The sequence below is a fragment of the Dipodomys ordii genome, unplaced genomic scaffold, assembly GCF_000151885.1.
Source record: "Dipodomys ordii isolate 6190 unplaced genomic scaffold, Dord_2.0 Scaffold86, whole genome shotgun sequence".
Classification (NCBI taxonomy): Eukaryota; Metazoa; Chordata; class Mammalia; order Rodentia; family Heteromyidae; genus Dipodomys; species Dipodomys ordii.
The window spans coordinates 6,100,006-6,120,859 of NW_012267302.1; the positions used below are offsets into that span (position 1 = coordinate 6,100,006).

General features: G+C 47.9%; 2 protein-coding genes across 9 annotated transcripts in view; one reads left to right on the plus strand and one right to left on the minus strand.

Moving 5' to 3' along the window:
- Polr3a (polymerase (RNA) III (DNA directed) polypeptide A, 155kDa) overlaps positions 1 to 2,278 on the minus strand; it is a 47,903-nt gene extending 45,625 nt beyond the window's left edge. For both annotated transcript variants that reach the window (XM_013025685.1, XM_013025684.1), the window contains exon 1: positions 2,101 to 2,278. In XM_013025685.1, coding sequence (XP_012881139.1) covers positions 2,101 to 2,144 — 44 coding nt within the window. In that variant the 5' untranslated portion in view covers positions 2,145 to 2,278. The remainder of the gene's footprint in view (positions 1 to 2,100) is intronic.
- Positions 2,279 to 3,793: 1,515 nt separating this feature from the next.
- Positions 3,794 to 10,578, plus strand: Rps24 (ribosomal protein S24). 7 transcript variants are annotated; one of them, XM_013025672.1, is made up of 8 exons: positions 3,794 to 3,874; positions 5,606 to 5,671; positions 5,871 to 6,080; positions 7,393 to 7,503; positions 7,629 to 7,631; positions 8,085 to 8,114; positions 10,095 to 10,116; positions 10,481 to 10,578. In XM_013025672.1, exons 1-6 carry the CDS (start codon positions 3,872 to 3,874, stop codon positions 8,088 to 8,090), a joined length of 399 nt encoding a protein of 132 aa, XP_012881126.1. In that variant the 5' UTR covers positions 3,794 to 3,871; the 3' UTR covers positions 8,091 to 8,114; positions 10,095 to 10,116; positions 10,481 to 10,578. The 7 variants fall into 7 exon arrangements, with proteins under 7 accessions (XP_012881126.1, XP_012881125.1, XP_012881127.1 ...); XM_013025671.1 differs by having other exon boundaries at positions 8,085 to 8,102; XM_013025673.1 differs by lacking the exon at positions 8,085 to 8,114.
- The last annotated feature ends 10,276 nt before the right edge of the window (positions 10,579 to 20,854 follow it).

Consider the following 20,854-nt stretch of genomic DNA (forward strand, 5'->3'; position numbering starts at 1 on the left):
AAAAAAAAGTTAATGGTAAGCTGGGTACTGGTGGCTCACACCTGTAATCTTAGCTATTCAGGAGGCTGAGATCTGAGGATCACAGTTCAAAGCCAGCCCGGGCAGGAAAGTCTGTGAGACTCCTATCTCCAATAAACCACTAGAAAACCGGAATTGACACTGTGGCTCAAGTGGTAGAGTGCTTGCCTTCAGCTGAAGAGTGTAGGAACAGAGCCTAAGCCCATGACACCACCCCCCCCCCAAAAAGGCAAGCTAATGAATGGTGCTAGAGGATTTTAAGTTCAAAGTATGTAGATCTGGAGTGGGGTGTGAATCTGATCAAGTTGCACTTGTTAAGTTGAAACCTCCTTGTACAACTACTGAATAACAGGATAGAGGGAGAAAAGTCCATAGATATAACTTGGCTAAGTTTGTTTGCTTGAGATGAGATCTTATGGAACTCATTCTCTAACTTCAGCCTGAGTGTTGAGATTATAGGCTAATTTGCACCTTAACCAAAGTTCCACTGGAAAAAGTATCTCCCATCTAAATGGGATAAGGGGTGGAAGACCTGAATGGGTGAGTGTACAGAACAGCTGGGAGGCAACGTAAGTTTAGATATCTGTTCCAGGGAAAGGCAACTTCCCCCACAATTGCCCCAGTGAGAAGTTCTGCTAGCCCCCAACCTCTTTTTTTTGTTGTTGGTTGTGGGGCTTCAACTTGGGGCCTGTGTGCTGTCCCTGAGCAATTTTGCTCAAGGCTAGCTCTAGCTCTTTGAACCACAGTGCCACTTCTGGTTTTTTGGTGATTAATTGGAGGTAAGAGTCTTAGACTTTCCTGCCTGGGGCTGGCTTTGAACCATGATCCTCAGATCTCAGCCTAAAGCAGCTAGTATTACAGGTGTGACTCACCAGTGACCCAGCTTCATTAATCCTCTCCCCTTATATTTAAGGCTCTCTAAAATCCACTACAGCCCAGAAAGCCTCCTCAAATCCCCAGTGCAGATCATTGTACTACCCTCTGCCTGGATCTCAGCCACTGCCTGGAAAGCCTCCCTACCTTAACTTGTTCTCTGGGGAGTGAACCTCACAGTAGAGCTCTTATCAAAGCACTTGCAGGGTTTGTTTGTTTGTTTTTAATATCAAAACAAACAAAACCCTCAGCCAGCCTGGGTAGTTCACACTTGTAATCCTAGTTACTCAGAAGGCTGAGATCTGAGGATTGTGATTCCGATCCTTACCCTAGCAGGAAAGTGTGAAACACTTGCCTGACGTGGAGCTGTGGTTCACCAGCAAAAAAGCCTGCAGTGGAGTGCCCTTCCTGCCTCCTTATATTCCCCCCCCTTTCTGAGGAAGGCTTGTTGGGGGAAAATGGTGCTGTGGCTCAGATGGCAGAATGCTAGGCTTGAGCGGAAAAAGGTCAGAAACAGCGCCCAAGCCTAATGGATCTTCTGCTCTTTCATCTCATCCTTCCTCCTCATCCTCAGGGTAGCGTTTTTTTTTTTGTTGTTGTTATAAAGGTGAGGTACAGAGGGGTTACCATGACATCAGTCAGCTAAAGCGTACATTTCTTTTTTTGGACAATGTCAGCCCTTCCCTACCTCTCTGTCAGTTCCTTCTCCACCTTCTAGACTGTGGTGCCCGGCATTGGGTCTGGGTACACACCAGCACCCTTCTGGAAGGATGGATTCACTTTCCCGACTGAGAACTCTTTACCTCTGCCTGAATAGACAGCTTCATTCCGGCCCAGGGCCCGAGCTGCACGCGGCGCAGCACCGGGCTGGCAACCCCACGTTCAGTGCCAGGCGCTCGTCGTGAGCCCCCTTCCGGCTGCTCCCCGGCGGGGTCGGGAGGGGGGGCAGATCTAGGGGAAGGAGTTCCTGCAGGGAAATGGTCACCCTGCGACTCGGGGGGTCTCGAGCGGCCGCCCTGACCCCGCTCCGCGCGGGCACGGGCCCCCTCGACAGCCCCACCCCCAGATGCCAGCCTTGGAGCTTTGGAATCCTGGCCCCATCCCAGGCCGGCGCCCGGGAACCTTATTGTCCGATCGTCCAGGCATGGGGCCCTCCGGGACCCCGAAGCTCAGCCCCCCGCAGGCCGCCCCCTTCGCGCTCCGGCTTACATTTTCTTGGCCACATCCGTCTCCCGGAATTGCTCCTTCACCATGGTGCCGGGCGCCCGGGAGTCCCCCACGTGGGGACTCGGCTTGGGGGACAAGGACGGCTCCGGCACCCCGCACCCCGGGCGGCGCGAAGGAACTCGGGGTTACAGCCGCCGCCGCACCTCCTCGGCCACCGTAGAGCGCCACACGTGTCCGCTTCCTCTTCCGCCGCGTGCGTCTGTCAAGAGGGGCCCGAGGCAACGTGCCCTGCGCAGGCGCAGCACACCGCCACCTAGCGGGAGCCCCCTGGAACGGCACCAGTCCTGCGCGGTTCAAATATCCCAGTTCAGAATAGGTGAGAGGCAGGTCCACACGGGAAAGCCTGGTCCATCCGGGACTTTGTGACTGAGGCGCCTCTAAGGGCTCAAGGGAAGTTAGATACAAGCTAAAACCAACCTGCCACCGTCTGGCTAAACCAGGGGAAATAAATGACAGCAAGCAGCTGCGTGTGAGACTCCAGTTCAAAAAGTTATTAGGGTGAAAAAAATATAAACATATTCTTATTTTAAAAAAGCCCCGGAGCTAAGATGAGCTCCAGTGGCTCACGCCTGCTAGGATAACTACTGCGGAGGCTGAGATCGGAGGGGCCTGGGTGGAAGCCAGCCCAGACAGGACTCTCCACTGAGACTCTTAGCTCTAATTAAGCATTTTGTTTTGAAGCAGGCCAGGCGCTGGTGGCTCACGTCTGTCATCCTAGCTACTGTGGAGGCCGAGATCTGAGGATCGCGGTTCAAAGCCAGCTCGAGCAGGCTTTGCGGGGAGGTTCTTATCTCCAATGAACCACCAGGAAACCGGAAGTCGCGCTGTGGCTCAAGTGGTAGGGCACTGGCCTTGAGCTGAAGAGCGAAGAGGCAGCACCCAGGCCCAGAGTTCAAGCCCCACACTCACCAAAAACAAAACAAAAGAAAAGCCAGAAGTGAAGCTGTTAGAGTGGTAGCCAGAGTGCTAGCCTTGAGTACAAAAGCTCAGGGACGGGACCTAGAGTTCAGACTCCGGGACTGGCAGCGCACACTCCACACACACACACAGAGTTTAGTCAGAGAATCACCTCCCCCCCAAAAAACGTGTAGCAAACATTACTTGAGATAACATATAATATTGATTTATGCCAGTACCAGGATTTGAACCCGAGCCTTGTGCTTGCTCTCTGGTGCTCTACTGTTTGGGTTATACCTCCAGCTCGGCTTTTTGCTACCTTGGAGCTAGACTGTGATGGACTTTTTCAGCCCAGTCTGGCCTTGAACCCTGATCTCCATCCAGCTCCTTAAATCTTGGCCTCCTCAAGTAGTTAGGAGTAGAGGTGTGAGCCACTAGACTATGCCAAGATTAAAGATTTAAATCAAGGCTCTGAAGTTTCCTTAGCTGTAAAATGAGGAGGTTGTCAGGAGAGATCTGAAATGCTTTGTCGGTTTACCTTACTTGTAATTCATAAGGAATCTACTTAAACGGTAACTGGAATACGAGAACGAAATGGAACACACGTTTTAATAAAGCTTGTCAATTAGAGCTGCGGTGTCTCGGGACCGGCCAATCATGAATCCCAGAGGTGTGGCCAAACATCGGCAAGGCGTGGCCTCAGGCATTTTCAATCAGGCACCGGCGCGGTCGTACTTGCATCCACGGCCACGCCCATCCCCGGCGCTGCCTGGGGTCCTTCCGTACGTACTGATATGATTGGCCAGTGAAGAGTAGGCCCCTTTTCTCCCTGGCTGTCTGAAGGTCTGCCGCCATCATGGTGAGTCTCCCTGAGCTCGGGCCGTCATCTGTTGTCAATCCCAGCCATCCTTCGTCTTCTGGTCCTGCTATCTGACTTAGAGCCTCCCGAGGCCCGATTGCCCTTCCCTGCCTTGTCTTGCGGAGGCCGGTTTCCGGGGGCCGCCGGAGTCGATGCTTACTGGGACTGCAGTCCAGGACGTGCCGGGCGCCGGGCTTCAGGGCCGGGGACCGCGAGAGCGTCCGCTGCTCCTGTCCTCGGAGCGCGCCTTGCGGGAGCTGGGCCTCTTGCAGCCTCGTGCTGGGATAAGCAGCTTGCGGGCCGCGTGGGTCCGAAGGCAGTGGCCCGCCCTGGCGTGGCGGGTGGAACCGTGCCTGCCTGGAAGCTAGGAAACTTGTCGGCCCAAAGCACCCTCAGCTTTCTTCCCGGGGAAACGGGTCCTGGAAAGGGATGCCGCCCAAAGATGCCGTAGCCCGAAGTCTCTGCTGGTTAGCTTCATGATCAGGCAATGTTTTGCTTCACCTGCGACTGTCTTTTAATTTGCTCAAGAACTGAGAAGAATTTGGTGTGCTTTTTTAAGGATGAAAATGGACAGTTACTTGCTACTGAACAAACTTCCCTTCCTTAGAACTTTTATGTGCTGGTATTGGGGCTTGACCTGAGGGCCTTGCACTCTTGGTTTTTCCACTCAAAAGGCGAGCACCTTCCCATTTGAACCTCGGCTTCACTTCAGGTTATTGGCTCGTTAATTGGACTTTTTGCCCGGGCAGGCTTGGAACCTGGATCCTCAGCTCTCAGCCTCCTGAGTAGCTAGGGTTACAGGGGTGAGCCACCGATGGCTCAGCTTGTTAATATTTCCTTAATTGTAAGCGTGCTGTTAGTAAATGCGAAGAGAATGGTTTTCTTATGGGCTTTCCAGCTTTTCAAGGATAGACTTAACACAGGCTGGACATACGACATTACTGTGATCACATTTGTGCTGGACATCTGTGAGGTATCACTGAATAATACCTGAAATTGACTTTGCTTGAGAAGAAAGCCAACAATTGAAGTCAGGGTTGCCAGTGACACAGTTAGAGGCAAGTAATCTTACAAATAGGCTAGTTCCCACAAAAAAGTTACACAGTCCACAAAACCAGTGGTGGTGAGGGTGAAAAATGGCTCCATATTGATAACCATAAAGTGACTTGTTAAATCCAGTGCATTTTGTTGGTTTGTGATACACTTCAAGTGGTCCTGTGAGGTTTGTCCTGTGCTGTTGGAATTTGCTTTTATTTAAAACGCTTTTTGGGGGGCTGGGAAGGTGGCTCAGTGATAGAGCGCATGCCTTGCATGCCAGAGGCCCTGGTTTCGATTCCTTAGCACCACATAAGCAAAAAGAAAAAAGCCGGAAGTGGCGCTGTGGCTCAAGTCGTAGAGCACTAGCCTTGAGCTGAAGAGCTGAGGGACAGTGCCCCGGCCCAAAGTTCAGGCCCCTCGACCGGACCCAAAAAAAAAAAAACGCTTTTTGGTATGTGCCTGTATTGGGGCTTGAACTAGTGCCTGGGTGCTATCCCTTAGCTTTTTCAGTTCAAAGCTGGCGCTCGACCATTTGAGCCACACCACTCTAGTCTGGTGGCTCACGCAGCACCCAGCTTTTTGCTTTTTAAAGAAAATTGGCTACTGAGTGAGCTTAGTATGACTTTGCTAGAAGATTCCAGCAAAGCCACAAAAAAGTTGGAATAGACTGATTAATTAGTGTTTTGTTTTCAGAATGACACAGTAACTATCCGGACCAGGAAGTTCATGACCAACCGACTACTTCAGAGGAAGCAGATGGTAAGCAAAGACACATTGAAGTTTGTTGATTTGTTAATTTCAGATATATTTAGCTGTATTTTTTTGGCTTTTCTTTTTTGATACTGAGGATCAAACCCAGGATGTTGTACTTGCTGGGCAAGTGCTTTGCCACTGAGCTACATCCCAGCCCTTCAGAAATTTTTAATTATAACAAACACTATGCTTTACCTCCTTTAAGGTCATTGATGTCCTTCACCCTGGAAAGGCAACAGTACCTAAGACAGAAATTCGGGAAAAACTTGCCAAAATGTACAAGACCACACCTGATGTCATCTTTGTATTTGGATTCAGAACCCATTTTGGTGGTGGCAAAACAACTGGCTTTGGCATGATTTATGATTCTTTGGATTATGCAAAGAAAAATGAGCCCAAACACAGACTTGCAAGAGTAAGTGTCTCTGCAACACCTATTGAAATTTTTTTTCAGGAGCACTATGGGTATTGGAGAATGCACAGACCAAGTTGGGTGGCAGCTACGAAGACCTAGAAGGAATTCTGAAAGGATTAAGAGCTGGGTTCCGAAGGGCAGATAAAAGAGTACCTGTGGACATTGGCTAGATAGGAAATGGTGGGGTGAAATAGAAGGAAGCATGAAGGCTCTTGTACAGACACTTGAGTATGGATTTAATCCCATGGGTAGCAAGGAACCAGAGGTTTATTTGATCACGTGTTGAGCAAATACAGAGTGGAACACAGCTGGGCAGGTTATCTCTCCTACAGTCCAGTATACAAAATATCACTGAAGTATTTGTTTTGTCTGATCCTTTTAGCTCAGGTCACTCCCTGCTACCACGTCCCAGACAACATCTGTGAGGGAGATTGTGTTGAAGTGTATTTTTAAAATGATTAAGTATTGGTAGTGCGATTTGAATACAAGGCCTTGTGCTTGATACCACCTGTCACCTTTTGCCTCCAAGTTGTTGGAATAACAGGCATGTCACCATGCCTGGCTGCGCTTTTTTTTTTTTTGGTTGGTTGTGGGGCTTTAACTCTGGGCCTGGGTGCTGTCCCTCATCTCTTCAGCGTAAGGCAGCACTCTACCACTTGAGCCACAGTGCCACTTCCGGCTTTTTCTGTTTATGTGGTGCTGAGGAATCGAAAACAGGGCCTCATGCATGTGAGGTAGGCATTCTACCACTGAGCCACCTTCCCAGCCCCTGCACTTGTTTTTTGTTGTTGGCAGTATTGGCTTGAACTCAGGCTTTGAGCTTTGGTGCTCACAGCTTTCTGCCACTTGGCCCCACCCACTTCCAGTCCAGCTTTTTTCCTAATTAATTGGAGATACAAAGTCCCTGTGACTTTTTTTTAAATTTTTTTATTTACTTTTTTGCTCAAGTTAGTTTCAGGTTAGTTTCATTCTCTTGAGTAGCTGGAAGTCAACAATGCTTGGCTATGCCTAGCCTTTACTGTACTGCTTTTAATTGATGCTCTGGAGAGGTGACTTGAAGCTGAGATGGCTTGTAAAGATTGGAAACTTCCAGGCAGCAAGAATAGCAGGTATGAAGGTTGGCCAGGTGAAGCTGCCTAGACCTCAATCTCTATGGCTAGGTGGGTAGAGTTCTTGATAGTTTCACTGTCCTCAGAGAGGAACAGATTGGAATAGAGACCCTAAGGGTGGCTAGTGGTAAGAAGAAAAGGTTTGGTAGCTGCATTTCATAGCCCTTGACCCAGTCATGCCTCAACATAAATTTCTCCTGTAGCATGGCCTGTATGAAAAGAAGAAGACTTCGAGGAAACAGCGAAAGGAACGCAAAAACAGAATGAAGAAAGTCAGAGGGACTGCAAAGGCCAATGTTGGAGCTGGCAAGAAGGTATGATTGGGGAAAATAGAGATGTCATTATTTGTAGGTTTTTAGTTTCCATGAAGGAGGGATTTTGTTTTGTTAATAATCTTCCTTAATGTTTTTGTTTTTGTTTTCTCACTTGTGGATTACAGAAGGTAATGCCTTGAGAAGCTCCGTAGTGATAGTATCTTGACACCTTAGAGTAGCTCGGCCACCGCCACCCCTCTTCTGCTTGTAGATTAGTGTCTGATGGCACCTCATTGGTTCAGTGATCTGGTGGGTGCTTTTCAAATCCCATCATGAGAAGTTTTAACTGCTAATTGGCATGGACTGTCAAAGAGGGTTTTAACAGGGACTTAACTTGATCTCATTAAATGGACACTGGATCAATGTGGCCCGTGTTTTTCTGGCATTGAAGACCTTCAGATTGCTTTCCTCCAGATAGCCAAGCTACTAAGAGATGTTAGTGGTGGTAGTGGCTTTTTACCAGCTTTGCTAGCTAACTGAATAGTCTAGGTGGAATCAAGGTGCTGGGTTGGTGAATAATTGAGTGTTCTGTGAACTTCTTTTTGCCTGTCCCCTCCACCCTTGGATTTCTTGTTCATCAGAAATGAAGTGTCTAGCAGGTACTGTAGCAGGTACTGAGATGGTGAGCGTGGGGTGGGAATGCAGCACCTTCACAGTTTGCTATGATGCTTTGCATGTTGGCTTTGGACAACAGTTTGATAGTTTGGTCTATTTATTAGAACACATGCTGTTTTAAAATACTGTGTTATGAGCAAAGGAAAACAATCACATTTATTTTGGAAACTCAAATATGCATGTTATGTGGTGAGGTGACTCACTGAAGGTAGGTGCCCACTGAATGTCATGTCCTGTAGAGTCACTGTCCTTGCCATCACGTATTTGGGAAACGGCTTAGTCTAACACAGCTGAGGAAGGGCCCTCTTCCTGTCTACGGAGCAGCCTTTTCTGGAGCTGTGAACCCAGAGGGTGTGCTGATAAAAGCTTTTGCCCTGGTAGCATCTGCTGTTTCCTTTGCCTCTTATTAACCTCCACTTCCCCTCCTCCTCCCTCCACCCCCAGCTATACTGTGATTTGAATTCAGGGCCTTGGCATTTGCTGTGCTCTTACTATGCCACTTGAGCCACACACCCAGCCCTGCTTTTTGGCTGGTTATTTTGGAGATAGACTAATGAACTTTTCTGCTTGTGTTGGCTTCTAACCATGATCTCAGCCTCCTGGGTAGCTAGGATTACCTGTGAGCCACCAGTGTGTGGCTGTTTTCCAAGTTTGTACCTAGTGGCCCTCTACTCACAGCTTACTTGAAGTGTATTGGATAATGCTTTTCTCATAAGCATTTGATCAGCATGGTCTATTCCATTTCAGATACGTGGATAGCTAAATATGCAATGTAGAAGAAGCCTTAAGCATGGGGGTGGGGTAGTAGTTTTAAAATCATGGCCATTTACCCTGTAGCTTGCTTTTATACTGTGCCTGGCAAAGCAGGAGCCCTGGGCCTACCTGGCCATGGATAGAGTTTGAAATAAGCATTGTTTATTCATTTTTTTGTGTGCCCCAGTACTGGGCCTTGAACTCAGCTTTGAATTATTGGTGGACTTTTTTTGCTCAAAGCTAGGACTCTACCATTTGGGTCACAGCTCTACTTCCAACACTGTTCATTCTTATGCAGTTCTAGATGCAGCTTAGAACTGCTGTCTGTTGAGAGGATTATTATTCCTCCTGACAAATTTAAAAAAGGCTGGGTACCAGTGGCTCTGACTAATTCTAGCTACTCAGGAAGTGGAGATCAGGATCACTGTTGGCCAGACAAGTAAGACATCTCCTGTTACCTATCAAAAAGCTGCAAGTGAAAGCATGATGTTATGGCTCAAGTGGAGAGCTCCAGCCATGAGTGAAAAATGAAGTAAAGAGTATGCCAGTACTGGCCAAAAGCAGGCGTTGAGTTAGGTCTGGGGAACATTTAACGCATTGTTTTTTTCACTCAGCCATGAGGCTTCCCTGAGGATGTGAGCCGGCACTGTTCCTGCTTCAGGTTGCACTGGTCATCTCACTGGGCCACCCTGAAAATCCTGCTGGAAAGTGAATGCAGACATGAGTGCATAATCATGTTTAGTTGGGCATTCTTCTTAATCTTTTGGGTCCAACAGAGTTGCTTTAATGTTAAACTGAGATACCTTTAAAAAGGCTTGCCTAGAGTTCTCCCAAAGTTCTAGGACTTAGTCTGTGGAGACTCCCAGGTCTGGGTGGTGCTCATCTCAGGTGAGCAGAGAGGCCCAAGTTTTAGGTGGATGTGCTGCATTCACAGCCGGCATTTTGTCCACCCATGTTAGCATAGTGATCACTTACTTCAGTGGGGTGCTCAGGCCACCTTGTTAACATCAAGCCAGCTAGCTGTAACAAACTCAGAAGCACACCAGTGACTGTAGGTCTATATAGTGTTCTGTGTACAACTATAAAGAATTAAATGGGCACAGTTTAGGTATCTTTGCATGCACTTAAATGCAGATTATTTTGGAGCTTGAAAAGGGACTGCTAATGAACTATTGTTTTTCCTCTTTCCTCTTCCCCTTTCCCTTTTCCTGCCACTGATTCAGTGAGCTGGAGATTGGATAACAGGTATCATTCAAATTCTTACTGTAGATTGTAGATTGCTTAACGTTCTAGACCAGGTTTACTGCTGCGGTAGTTTAACAGGTCATCAGAGCACATTTCCAAGTTCATGTGCAAATGCACAGGTTGTGACCTGTTAAGGTACTAACAGTGACATGGTTTGTTTTTAAAGTATAGTAGTAGTTTTACTTGTATTCATTTTTGTATCATTCCTAACGTGAATGTTTGTTTTTCTTGGTACTCACATTGTTTTGAGGTCACTAATACTTGTTCTGCATGAGTTTTATTAATTTTTGAAATTGTTGAAACTTGAGTTTGTTTTTAAGGAATTTTCAAGGCAATTGCTAATAAAACTTTTCTTGATTCACAGCCAAAGGAATAAAGATCCTGCATTGACTTGACCTGCAGCGGTGACGAATTTTTCACGAAGGGATTAATAAACTGTAAAAACCTGTGGTCTGGCTTTGAGATCTATTTGAAGCTCTACTTGGGATGTTGTGACATTAGTCTGCTGTTTTTGCTGCTTTCACACAGTCCAGTGAGCACCTGGGAAACACTTGGTTAGCATGCTGGGGGGAAGTGTATACGGGATAGCTGATATAACTACCCAGGAGCCTGTGTGCTGCTCTGCACTGCTCCTTTTTCATTATTGGCCTTCACTGCAGTGAAATCGACTCCAGAAGACACTTGGATCTACACAGCCACTAAGTTCTTCAATTTTCCTGGTCTTATTAAATCTTGCTGAGTGTAGTTGCACATACCTGTAAGGTCAGCCTGGAGTACGTGGGGAGACCCTGTCTCCAAAAATACTTGCTCAAAACAAAGTTAAACTTACTAGTCATTTCATTCAAGTGCACAGTTGGTTAGTAGGTAAGTCTTCTGATTGCTCAACCACTGTGCAATTGGTTCAAATCTTTTTTTGTTGTTGTTGGTTGTGGGGCCTGAACTCTGGGCCTGGGTGCTGTCCCCCAGCTCTTCAGCTGTAGATCAGGGCTCTACCACTTGAGCCTCAGTCCCACTTCCAGCTTTTTCTGCTTATGTGATGCTGAAGAATCGAATCCCAGGGCCTCATGCATGCAAGGCAAGCACTATCACTGAGCCACCTTCCCAGCGCCAATTGGTTCAAATCTTGAACCCACCCAAGCTGCCTTTTCTTCTCGGATGCTGATTGCTGCTCAGACTGGGCACCGAGGTTAAGGGTCTGAGGTTTGGGTGATTGATTACATGGGGGGGAGGGGATGTGGGGGTTTGGGCATGGGTGTTCTGGGGTTGCCAGCTGTGCAGAAGAGGCTTTGGGAAGGATTGGGACTATGTGGGAGCTTGAGAGATGGATTTTAGATTTCATGTGTTCCTGGAGGCCATATATTGGTTGGCTTTCATCAGATGGAACCATGTGAGAGTCAGGCTCCTAAATCTTTGCCGAGTGCTGTCCGGCTGGCTTTGAGCCACTAGCCATTAGCTACCAAAAAAGCCCAAGTGGTGAAATGTTAGCTTTGAGCACAAAAATGGGTACAGGGGCTGGGAAGGTGGCTCGGCAGTAAGTGCTTGCCTTTCATGCATGAGGCCCTTAGTTCCATTCCTCGGCACCACATAAACCAAAAAGGTTGCAAGTGACACTATGGCTCAAGTGGTAGAACGCTATCCTTGAGCTGAAGAGCTGAGGGACAGTGCCTAGGTCCAGAGTTTAATCCCCATGACCCCCCAAGAAAGTGTAGTGCTCAGGCCCTCAGTTTAAGTCCCAGAATGGACAAAAATCTTGAACCAATATAGACTACTGAAAGAATTGGTTGCCCTTTGCATTTCTTTTGGGCCTGAACTTGCCCAGTTCCTGTCCCTCAGCTCTTCAGCCCAAGGCTAGGGCTCTATCACTTGAGCCACAGCGCCACTTCTGGCTTTTTTCTTCTTGGTTATGTGGTGCTGAGAAATTGAACCCAGGGCCTCAAGCATGTAAGGCAAGTGCTCTACCACTGAGCCACCTTCCCAGCCCTTTGACGGGTATTTCTAAGTGAACGTGCCAAAGGGCGTACAGGCAGCAGGTACTGTGACAGACCGTGTGGGAGAGGTGGGCTGAGAAGCCTATGTGGGTGCAAGGTGGAGTTGCCTAGAGCTGGCTGAGACAAGGAAGCTTGCATGCTGAGCAAATCTGGAGTAGGGCTAGTGGAAGCAGTATGTGTGAAGGGTTGGCTTATAGCGCCTGCTTTGCAGAGTAGGATATGTGAAGAGTCAGGAAGCTGGGATAAGAGCCACAAGAGCTTTTTCAGAGAAACCTGCACCTTAGTCTACAAAGAATCTCCTTGGGCTGGGATGGTGCTGGTCCTGGGGCTTGAACATGGCCTGGCTGCTTTGATGTGCCACTTGAGTCACAGCTCCGCTTTGGATAGTTCTTTTGGTGGTAGCTAATTAGGTAGTTTGAGTTGATGGCCTGAGCTGGGTTTGGTACTGGTCTTGGGACTTGAACACAGCCTGGGCACTGCCTTTGAGCTCATTTTTGCTTCACTTCTGAGAGTTTCTTACCTCACAGATTTCAGCTGGCTTTGAACTGATACTCAGATCTCAGCCTCTCGATCAGTGAGGATTACAGACATGAGCCACTGGTGCCTGGCTTCAGATGGCTTTTTAAAACGTTTTACTTAAGAAATTCAGAATTGCTGCCTCTTGAGAGGACAGGATGGGCTTGGTCTATCTGGCATGATAATTAGAAGGCTGGCTGCATCCTTTAGAAGGGCATTTTTTTTCCTCCATGCCTTAAGCCTCTACTGCTTCAGCCAGCCTATTCCCTTAACCAGCCTGCTTTCGATCTAGTTCATCTGGGTGCTTTTTAGGAAGTCACTTGATTGCTTTAAATCGGGGGCGCTCAGAGTACTTTGCTTTCCTGACTCAGGCTATTTTGAGACTTGAAGCCTGTGGCCTCTAAAAACAGTTTGGAAACTGAAGTGTTAAATAGCTGAGACAGGAGGCAAGGACTTGAAGTTATGGACAATTTGTGCTGTTGAACTTGAGGATTCAGTGCCTTGACAGTAACCAGACAGCCTAAGAGGCTTCCTAAGAATGCAGTTGGTCTTGGAATCAACAGAGACCACACCCCTTCCTTCCACAGGTAGATGAGGTATAATTTAACTAAAGCTTTGTGCTTGCCAGGTGGTGCTCCATCACTGAGCTCACCCCTGCCCGGAGATCTTTGAAGAGGATTGAGAAGAAGCTTAGGTGGTTCTTATAAGGAGGGTTACTGTCTGCAGTGAATATTGGGCTGCTACTTTTTATATGTTCCAGTACTGGGGCTTGAACTCAGGCCTGGGCACTGTTCCATAGCTTTTTCACTTAAGGTTGGTACTCTGCCAGTTGGACCACAGCTTTTTGGTGGTTAATTGAAGAGTCCCAGGGGCTTGCTGTTAGTGTTGGCTTCAAACTGACCCTCATATCTCAGCCTCCTTGAATCATCAGCACCTTTGAATTCTATTTGTGGCTGAATATGTCCAAAGAGCTGGGCAGCTTTCAACTATTCTCAGCTTCTTGTCTTTCTTGGCAGGTTGATTATTTCAGTCCACCACGAAAAGACAGCATCTTAACATCATACGCTTGGAGCTGAGGCAGGTGCTCTTTGTAAGCGCCTTATAATGTGCACTAACTCCAAGAGGCAGGTCTCACTAGGCCCACATTGGAGGGGTACAGATAGTCTACTGAGTTACGCACTGATAAGTGATGGAGCTGGGTTTGGGATGCAGTAGTGGGCATCTTATGGCTTGTAACTTATGATCCATCTACATTTTAGGTTCTCAGATGGGGATATTAGGTGCTCATTGGGGATATTAAACGATGTTAGGTGGCTAAATCCTTGGCTTACTGCATTATTGTTGCTGTGTATACCAGTCCCTTAATCTGGGGCCTGCTAGGGAGATGAGGTAAAGAGGACATTTCTGGAGCTGGGAAGGTGGCTCAGTGGTAGAGTGGTTGCCTTGCATGCATGAGGCCCTGGGTTTGATTCCTTAGCACCACATAAGCAGAAAAAGCCAAAAGTGGTGCTATGGCTCAAGTGGTAGAGCGCTAGCCTTGAGCTGAAGAGCTGGGGGACAGTGTCCAGGCCAAGTTCAGGCCCCACAACAGACAAAAAAAACAAAAAACGAGGACATCTCTGCCTGTTGGTAAAACAGAGGTTAAACTCTGGGTCTCATGGTGTTTCCTATTCCTAACCATGGGGTATGCTAGGAATCCAGAGCCAAGGTTAGAATGGGAGGCTGTGGTTTTGAAGGTGCCCAAGGAGGATCTTTCACTGGGACAAGTGACAAAACCTTGTTTGGATGGACAGGAACAGAGTCTTATTTAAAGCCATGAAAGACTGAGGGAGCCGGATGCCATATACGCAAGGATTGCAGTTCAAAGCCAGCCTGGACAGGAATGTTCATGAGATTCATATCCAATTAATCACCAAAGAAAAATAGCTGGAAGAGCTGTGGCTCAAGTGGTAGAATGCTAGCCTTGAGCAAAAAGCTGAGGGATAGCACCTAGGCCTAGAGCTCAAACCCTAAATTAAAACAGACCAATAAGTTCACAGGCAGCTGTGAAGCCAGCCCCTCAGCAAGGGCAAGGTGATGAGCTGGGTTTGGGGAGGATGGTTGTGGTGGGGGTGGTGCAGAATGTACAAGTAGGTGCTCTTCCTAAATTGGATGGAAACACTGAAGGCCCCGCCTGCCTGCTGGTTTTCGACAGAGCTTGCACAATGCCTTTCCGGTTGGAGAAATTCCATTTCAGAAATAGATTTCAGGTTGGCTGCTCAAGCATGGAAGTATGACAGTCGATTCATTTGTGCTGGCAGAACACCTCTCCTGAGTCTCAAGAGTTCTGCAGTGAGCGTCAGGCCTACGTATCCATTCACCTAACCTTTCCCACTCATTTGCCCTTGAACGTCCTGTATACCAGATGTGAGACCCCCCATCCCAGTGTCCATCTGCTGGGTGGGAATTAGGGTCCAAGTGGGTCTTAGTGGGGCAGGACCCTGGACCCTAAGTGAGAAGCAGACCTGGGAGGTCCTGAAAGAAAATGCTGGAGAACTAGGCGTTCCCCTGCAAATCAGGTGCCTTTGCCACATGCTGAGTTCCTCACTCTGGAAAACTTCAGCCCTTTGCTCATGATGTATGTCAGACTGGGACAGCAGGGAAGTGGAGGAGCTTGGAAAAAGCCAGGCTAGGAATCGGGAGATGCAACCCCTGGGTCTCACTTAGCTTCCAGCCAGCAGGACTACGAGTGTACAAAGGCCTCTGTTGGGCATCTTTTTTTTTAAATCTCTGTGCCAGATACTTACTTGGATTAGCTGAATAATTCCCACTTCTGACATCTGGGGGCTTATTAAAAATACAAAAGCCCAAGCTGGGTGTTGGTAGCTCATGTTTGTAATCTTAGCTACTCAGAAGTCTGAGATCTGAGAATTATGGTTCAAAGCCAGCCTGGGTAGAAGTCCATAAGACTCTCATTTTCAGCCAGCAAAACACCAGAAGTGGCAGTGTGGTTCAAGTAGTAGAGTGCCAGCCTTGAGTAAAAAAGCAAAATGAGAATGCAAGGCCCTGAGTTCAAGCACCAGTAAGGGACACACACACACACACACACACACACACACACACACACACACACACACACACAGCCCAGCTTCTGTGAGTAATTGTAGGTGGTACTCATATGTCTGAAGCTGTAATAACTTCCTGTTTGGAGAGCTTGGGCTAAGAATTCCTCAAGGTCCATTCTGCTTCTGAGATTCTAGCTTGGGTAGGACACACTGTTCCTGTCCTCAAGAAGCTGGAAAATGAATGGCAATCCTATTACTACTGCCAATAAGAAAGACGGTGGAACAATGGACCTTTATAGTGTGCATATTACGTGCCAGGTACTGAGCTAGGAATGTCATATCAATTTACTTTTTTTTTGTCTATCATGGGGCTTGAACTTGGGGCCTGGGCACTGCCTCTGAGCTTCTTTGGCTCAAGGCTTAGTGCTCTACTACTTGAGCCACAGCGCCACTTCAAGCTTTTCTTTTCTTTTCTTTTTCTGTTGGTTGTGGGGCTTGAACTCTGGGTCTGGGTTGCTGTCCCTTAGCTCGTCAGCTCAAGGCGAGCACTCTACCACGTGAACCTTTTTTTCTGATTGGTTTATTGGAGATAAGAGTCTCCTGGACTTTCCTGCCTGGGCTGGCTTTAACCATGATCCTCAGATCTCAGCCTCCTGGGTAGCTAGGATTACAGGCATGAGCCACTGGTGCCTGGCTGCCTTTTTCTGTTTATGTGGTACTGAGGAGTCGAACTCCAGGCTTCATGCATGTGAGGCAAGCACTCTACCAAGTAGCCACATCCCCCAGCCCTGAATTTACCTTTTGAAAACACTTTCTGAGGGAGGCACTGATGCCTGTAATTTACAGATGAGGAAACTGAGGCTCAAAGGAGCTTGATCTCAGTTACAATTTTCTCTGATAAGCCTGGGAACACTGGAGACCATCTCATTAAAGGACTAGACTCTGTGCTGGGCCTGGATGGATGCGTAGGGACCAGCTAATGCAGGCCTCTCCAGGTGTGGTCTGCCTTGGAGGAAACACAAGTTCCTTAGCCCCTACCAGGGCCACTGAATCAAAGTGAGGGTTGGGAGGTCCAGAAATCTGTCTTATTTTCAATCAGCACTTCAGGAGATTCTGGAGCTAGGGCAAGGGAAGACATTAGAAAAGGGATGACTGTAAGAGTAGGCAAGACTGCCCTCATCTCTGGCCCTCCTTGTGGTGGAATAAAGAGAACCCTCCCAGGGATGGCCACGAGGGGGCACTGTGGGCACAGGCTTGGAAGCCGCCTGCTTTGTTGTCATGGTCTCTACCCTTGTGGAATAGTAAAGAAAGCCCGATGCCAGATCATCTGGAGGGGTCAGTCTTTTTCCCCAAAGAAGGTCTGACTGAGGTAGTAATCTTGTTGATAGGATTTGGCCCTGGTAGAGAAGCTGGACCCAGAGGGCTTTCTGCTGTGCACACGTGCATGGCGACATCTACCCAGCCAAGCCACAAGGTCTTGCAGATCCCCTTTAAACAGCCTTTTCCCTTTGAGGCTGTCTTAGCCAGGCAGGTTTGCAGTTTCTTTGGGAGGTTGAGTGGTGGGGAGGAAGAGGGAGCAGCGCTAGAGCCCCCGAGACTGCCCATAGTGCCATGTCTTTTCTTTCTTTGACAAGCTTGGATGGAAGACTGAATGCCAGGTCCCAGACCAGTCTTCAGGTGATGGGTCTGTCCCACTATGCTTTATCTGGGGCAACCTACTTTCACCTCTGGGCCTCAGTTTCCACCTCTAAGAATGAGAATGTGGCTCGGAGAAGGCGATTCTCAGCATCTCTTTCTCTCCATGTCAAAAATCCTGCCCCAGGTTGAGGAAGAGAATGACTTGTGCTGTTCAAAGACGGGATGGCAGGGGAGCTATGAGCCCTGAGACCAGGGCTGGCAGGGGAGCTATAAGCGTGGTGACATGACATCCATCTCCTGTATCCATTTAAGTAAGCGTTTCCAGGGACTTGCCACAAAGCAGTAAGGTGGAACCTATTGAATTGGATTTTTTTTTTTAAAGTCTACATCTTTAGATACCCAGGATTTGCCTCTATAGATTTCTGTTCTGCGTTGTTTGGAAGAAGGAAAGATTCATACCACCCTCTCCTCCTCCCAGCTGCAGTATATATTTCTTCTGAAAATACATTGCCTTGAAGAGGCTTCTGGTTCACTCCATTAATCCGCAGGTTCTGCTCGGTGCTCACTGTGGCCGGTCACCCAGCCAGGCCCCTCAGCCTGCGCAGGCCCTCTCGGCCATTACCTTTTCAGATCTCTGTTGATGTGCCCAGCCCAGAGCCATCAGGGGTCTCCACAGAGGCGTTGGCATAGGCCTCTGCTGCCTCCCACGCCTGTGATGTTCATAGACGGTGTGGTTAGAAACTGTTGAACCCACAAACGAACCTGCTGGGCCTCCTCAGAGAAGGAGATGGTAATCAGTCAAACAAGATGTCTCTGTCCACCAGGTCTCCTTATAGAAGCAAAGGAAAACTCTGTGCCTGCCTTGGGCCCTTTGTGCATGCCGCACACAGGCATGTTACATTTTCTTCTGTTTACGGACAAAACCCATGGAGACACAGAGAGGTTAGGTGACTTTCCCAAGTCCCTCAGCTCATTGATGGTGGAGACAAGACTGGAATTTAGCCTCTTGGCCCGTGCTCATGCCCCTGTTGACAGCATATGAGCATTTGTTGCAACCACACACATAATTTTCCAGCACTGGGAATGGAATCCAAGATCTGTGCACACTACATTAGCACTCTTATTGCTGAACTATATTTCCAACCTTGTATTTTGTTGTTGTTGTTCTGGTACTGGAGCTAGAACTCGGGGCCTGGGTGCTGTCTCTGAGCTCTTTTGCTCAAGGCTAGCACTCTGCTACTTGAGCTATAGCTCTACTTCCAGCTTTGTTGTTGTTGTTGGTTGTGGGGCTTGAACTCTGGGCCTAGAAACTTTCCCTGCACACTTCAGCTCAAGGCTAGTACTCTATCACTTGAGCCATATTATCACTTCTGGTTTTCTGGTGGTTTATTGGAGATAAAAGTCTCATAGACTTTCCTGTCTGGGCTGGCTGTGAACCATGATCCTCAGATATCAGCCTCTTGAGTAGCTAGGATTACAGGTATGAACCACTGGTGCCCGGCTACTTTTTTTTTTTTTGGGTCCAGTTGTGGGGCCTGAACTCTGGGCCTGGGCACTGTCCCTCAGCTCTTCAGCTCAAGGCTAGCGCTCTACCACTTGAGCCACAGTGCCACTTCCGGCTTTTTTCTTTTTGCTTATGTGGTGCTGAGGAATTGAACCCAAGGCCTCATGCATGCAAGGCAAGCGCTCTACCACTGAGCCACCTTCCCAGCCCCTACTTCTAGCTTTTTTATGGTTAATTGGGGATGGGAGTCTCACAGACTTTTCTGCCTAGGCTAGCTTGGAACTGTGATCTTCAGATTTCATCCTCCTAAGTAGCTAGGCTTACAGGTGTGAGCCACCAGTGCCAGATTCCTACTTGTATTTGTAAGGCATTGTTGGGAGCATCTTTTCATATTGAATAGCTATTGTCCTATGTCTTCCTGCAGTCTGTCACTGGTACCAAATGTCTCCTGGGAGGTTGTGGCTTGACCTGTCTACCCATGATGCTCCCTGAGCCAACTTCTCATTAACTTCGATGGGTTAGGAGAAGGCTGTGGCTACAGGTAGCTGAGAACTCAAAGCAAAGGGAAGGCTGGGGCCAGCAGCTCCTGTAAGAAGCCACTCACAGCTCGGGGGATGACAGATTGAATGCAGTGGCTTCATCGTGTCATCCTGGACACTATGGCTTTGCTGTCTGGCATGGGTGCATTCTGTGGGAGCATCAGTCACGGTTGGGCTAACAGTGTTGAGGCCTGGCAAGGCAAGGAAGTGTACAGGATGGGAAATCAGAAGAGGACTTCTCACTCCTGGTGGTATAGCTGCAAAGTCAGTCTGTTCTTGAGCCCAGAAGGCCTCACCCTAGTCCTGGGGTTTAGGAGGGGGTCATTCATCCTCCACATAGGCCTGAGCAGAAGTCACGTCTGCTCTTATTCTCTTGGCTGGGGTTTGACCTCCTGGCATAGCTAGATAACTGCCAGGGAGGTGCACCATTGAGCGACACTCCCAGCTCTTATGAGTTTGATGTGCATTTTGCATTTAATAATAACTAATAGTGATCTTTCTTCCTTCTTTCTTCCCTCCATCTCTCCCTCCCTCCTTTCCCTCCTTCTCTTTCCTCTCTGTTTCTGTCTCTCCCTTCCCCTTCCTTCCCTCCTCTCCTCTCCTTCCCCTCCCCCCTGCCCCCTTCTTTTCTTTCATAGTACTGGGAATCAAACTCAAGGCCAGTGTGTACTAGGCAAGTGCTCTATCTCTGAGCTACATCTCTATCCTGTGAAGGCTCTTTTTATATTTTAGACACAAGTCTCTTCTCAGATATATGGTCAGCACATGTTTCCTCATTCTGTGGGTGTTGTTTTACTTTCCTGATGGTGTGCTTCAGGAGGTAAATCTTAGGGGCTGGGGGTGTAGCTCAGTGGTAGAATGCTTGTCTAACAGGTGCAAGGCCCTGGGCTTCATCTCTGGCCCTGCACCTAAAGCAAAACAAACAATAAAGAAAAGCAACCAAATAAACAAGGCAAGCATGGTAAACTTTGATAAATTTAAAATTAAATTAGTTTTTTTCTTTTGTCACTTGTGTTTTTGATATTATATCTAAAACAATCATTGTCCAGAGGTGAAAAGCTCTACTATTATGTTTTCTTTTGTCCATTTTTCCTTTTTTTTTGGTGCCAGTACTGGGGTTTGAACTTAGGCCTGGGCACTGTCCCTGAGCTTTTATTTTCCCTCAAGGCTAATGCTCTACCATTTGAGCCATAGCTGCCTGGGCTGGCCTTGAACCTGGATCTTGAGATCTCAGCCTCCTGAGTAGCAAGGATTATAGATTTGAGTCACTGGCACCTGGCTAGACCTGAGATTTTTTAGGGTTTCCTTTAGCCCTTGAGACCTGTGCATCATGCCTTTTGATTTTCTAGAGATTTCCTGTCCACACAGTTGGAATGGCTCCAGCCCAGAGCTGTCGTGTCTCACCAATCCCAAGGGCTAAATTTGGAATTTAATAACAACACTTTGGATTTATGGAGCCTGTTTCCCTGAAGGCACTTCATCTGTTACCCCATTAATTCTCACAATGTC

Bases quoted from the DNA above. Each gene is read 5' to 3' on its own strand.
- Rps24 (XM_013025670.1), top strand. The intron at 5,672-5,870 runs GTAAGCAAAGAC...ACCTCCTTTAAG, and splicing joins TACTTCAGAGGAAGCAGATG to GTCATTGATGTCCTTCACCC. The intron at 6,081-7,392 runs GTAAGTGTCTCT...TTTCTCCTGTAG, and splicing joins CCAAACACAGACTTGCAAGA to CATGGCCTGTATGAAAAGAA.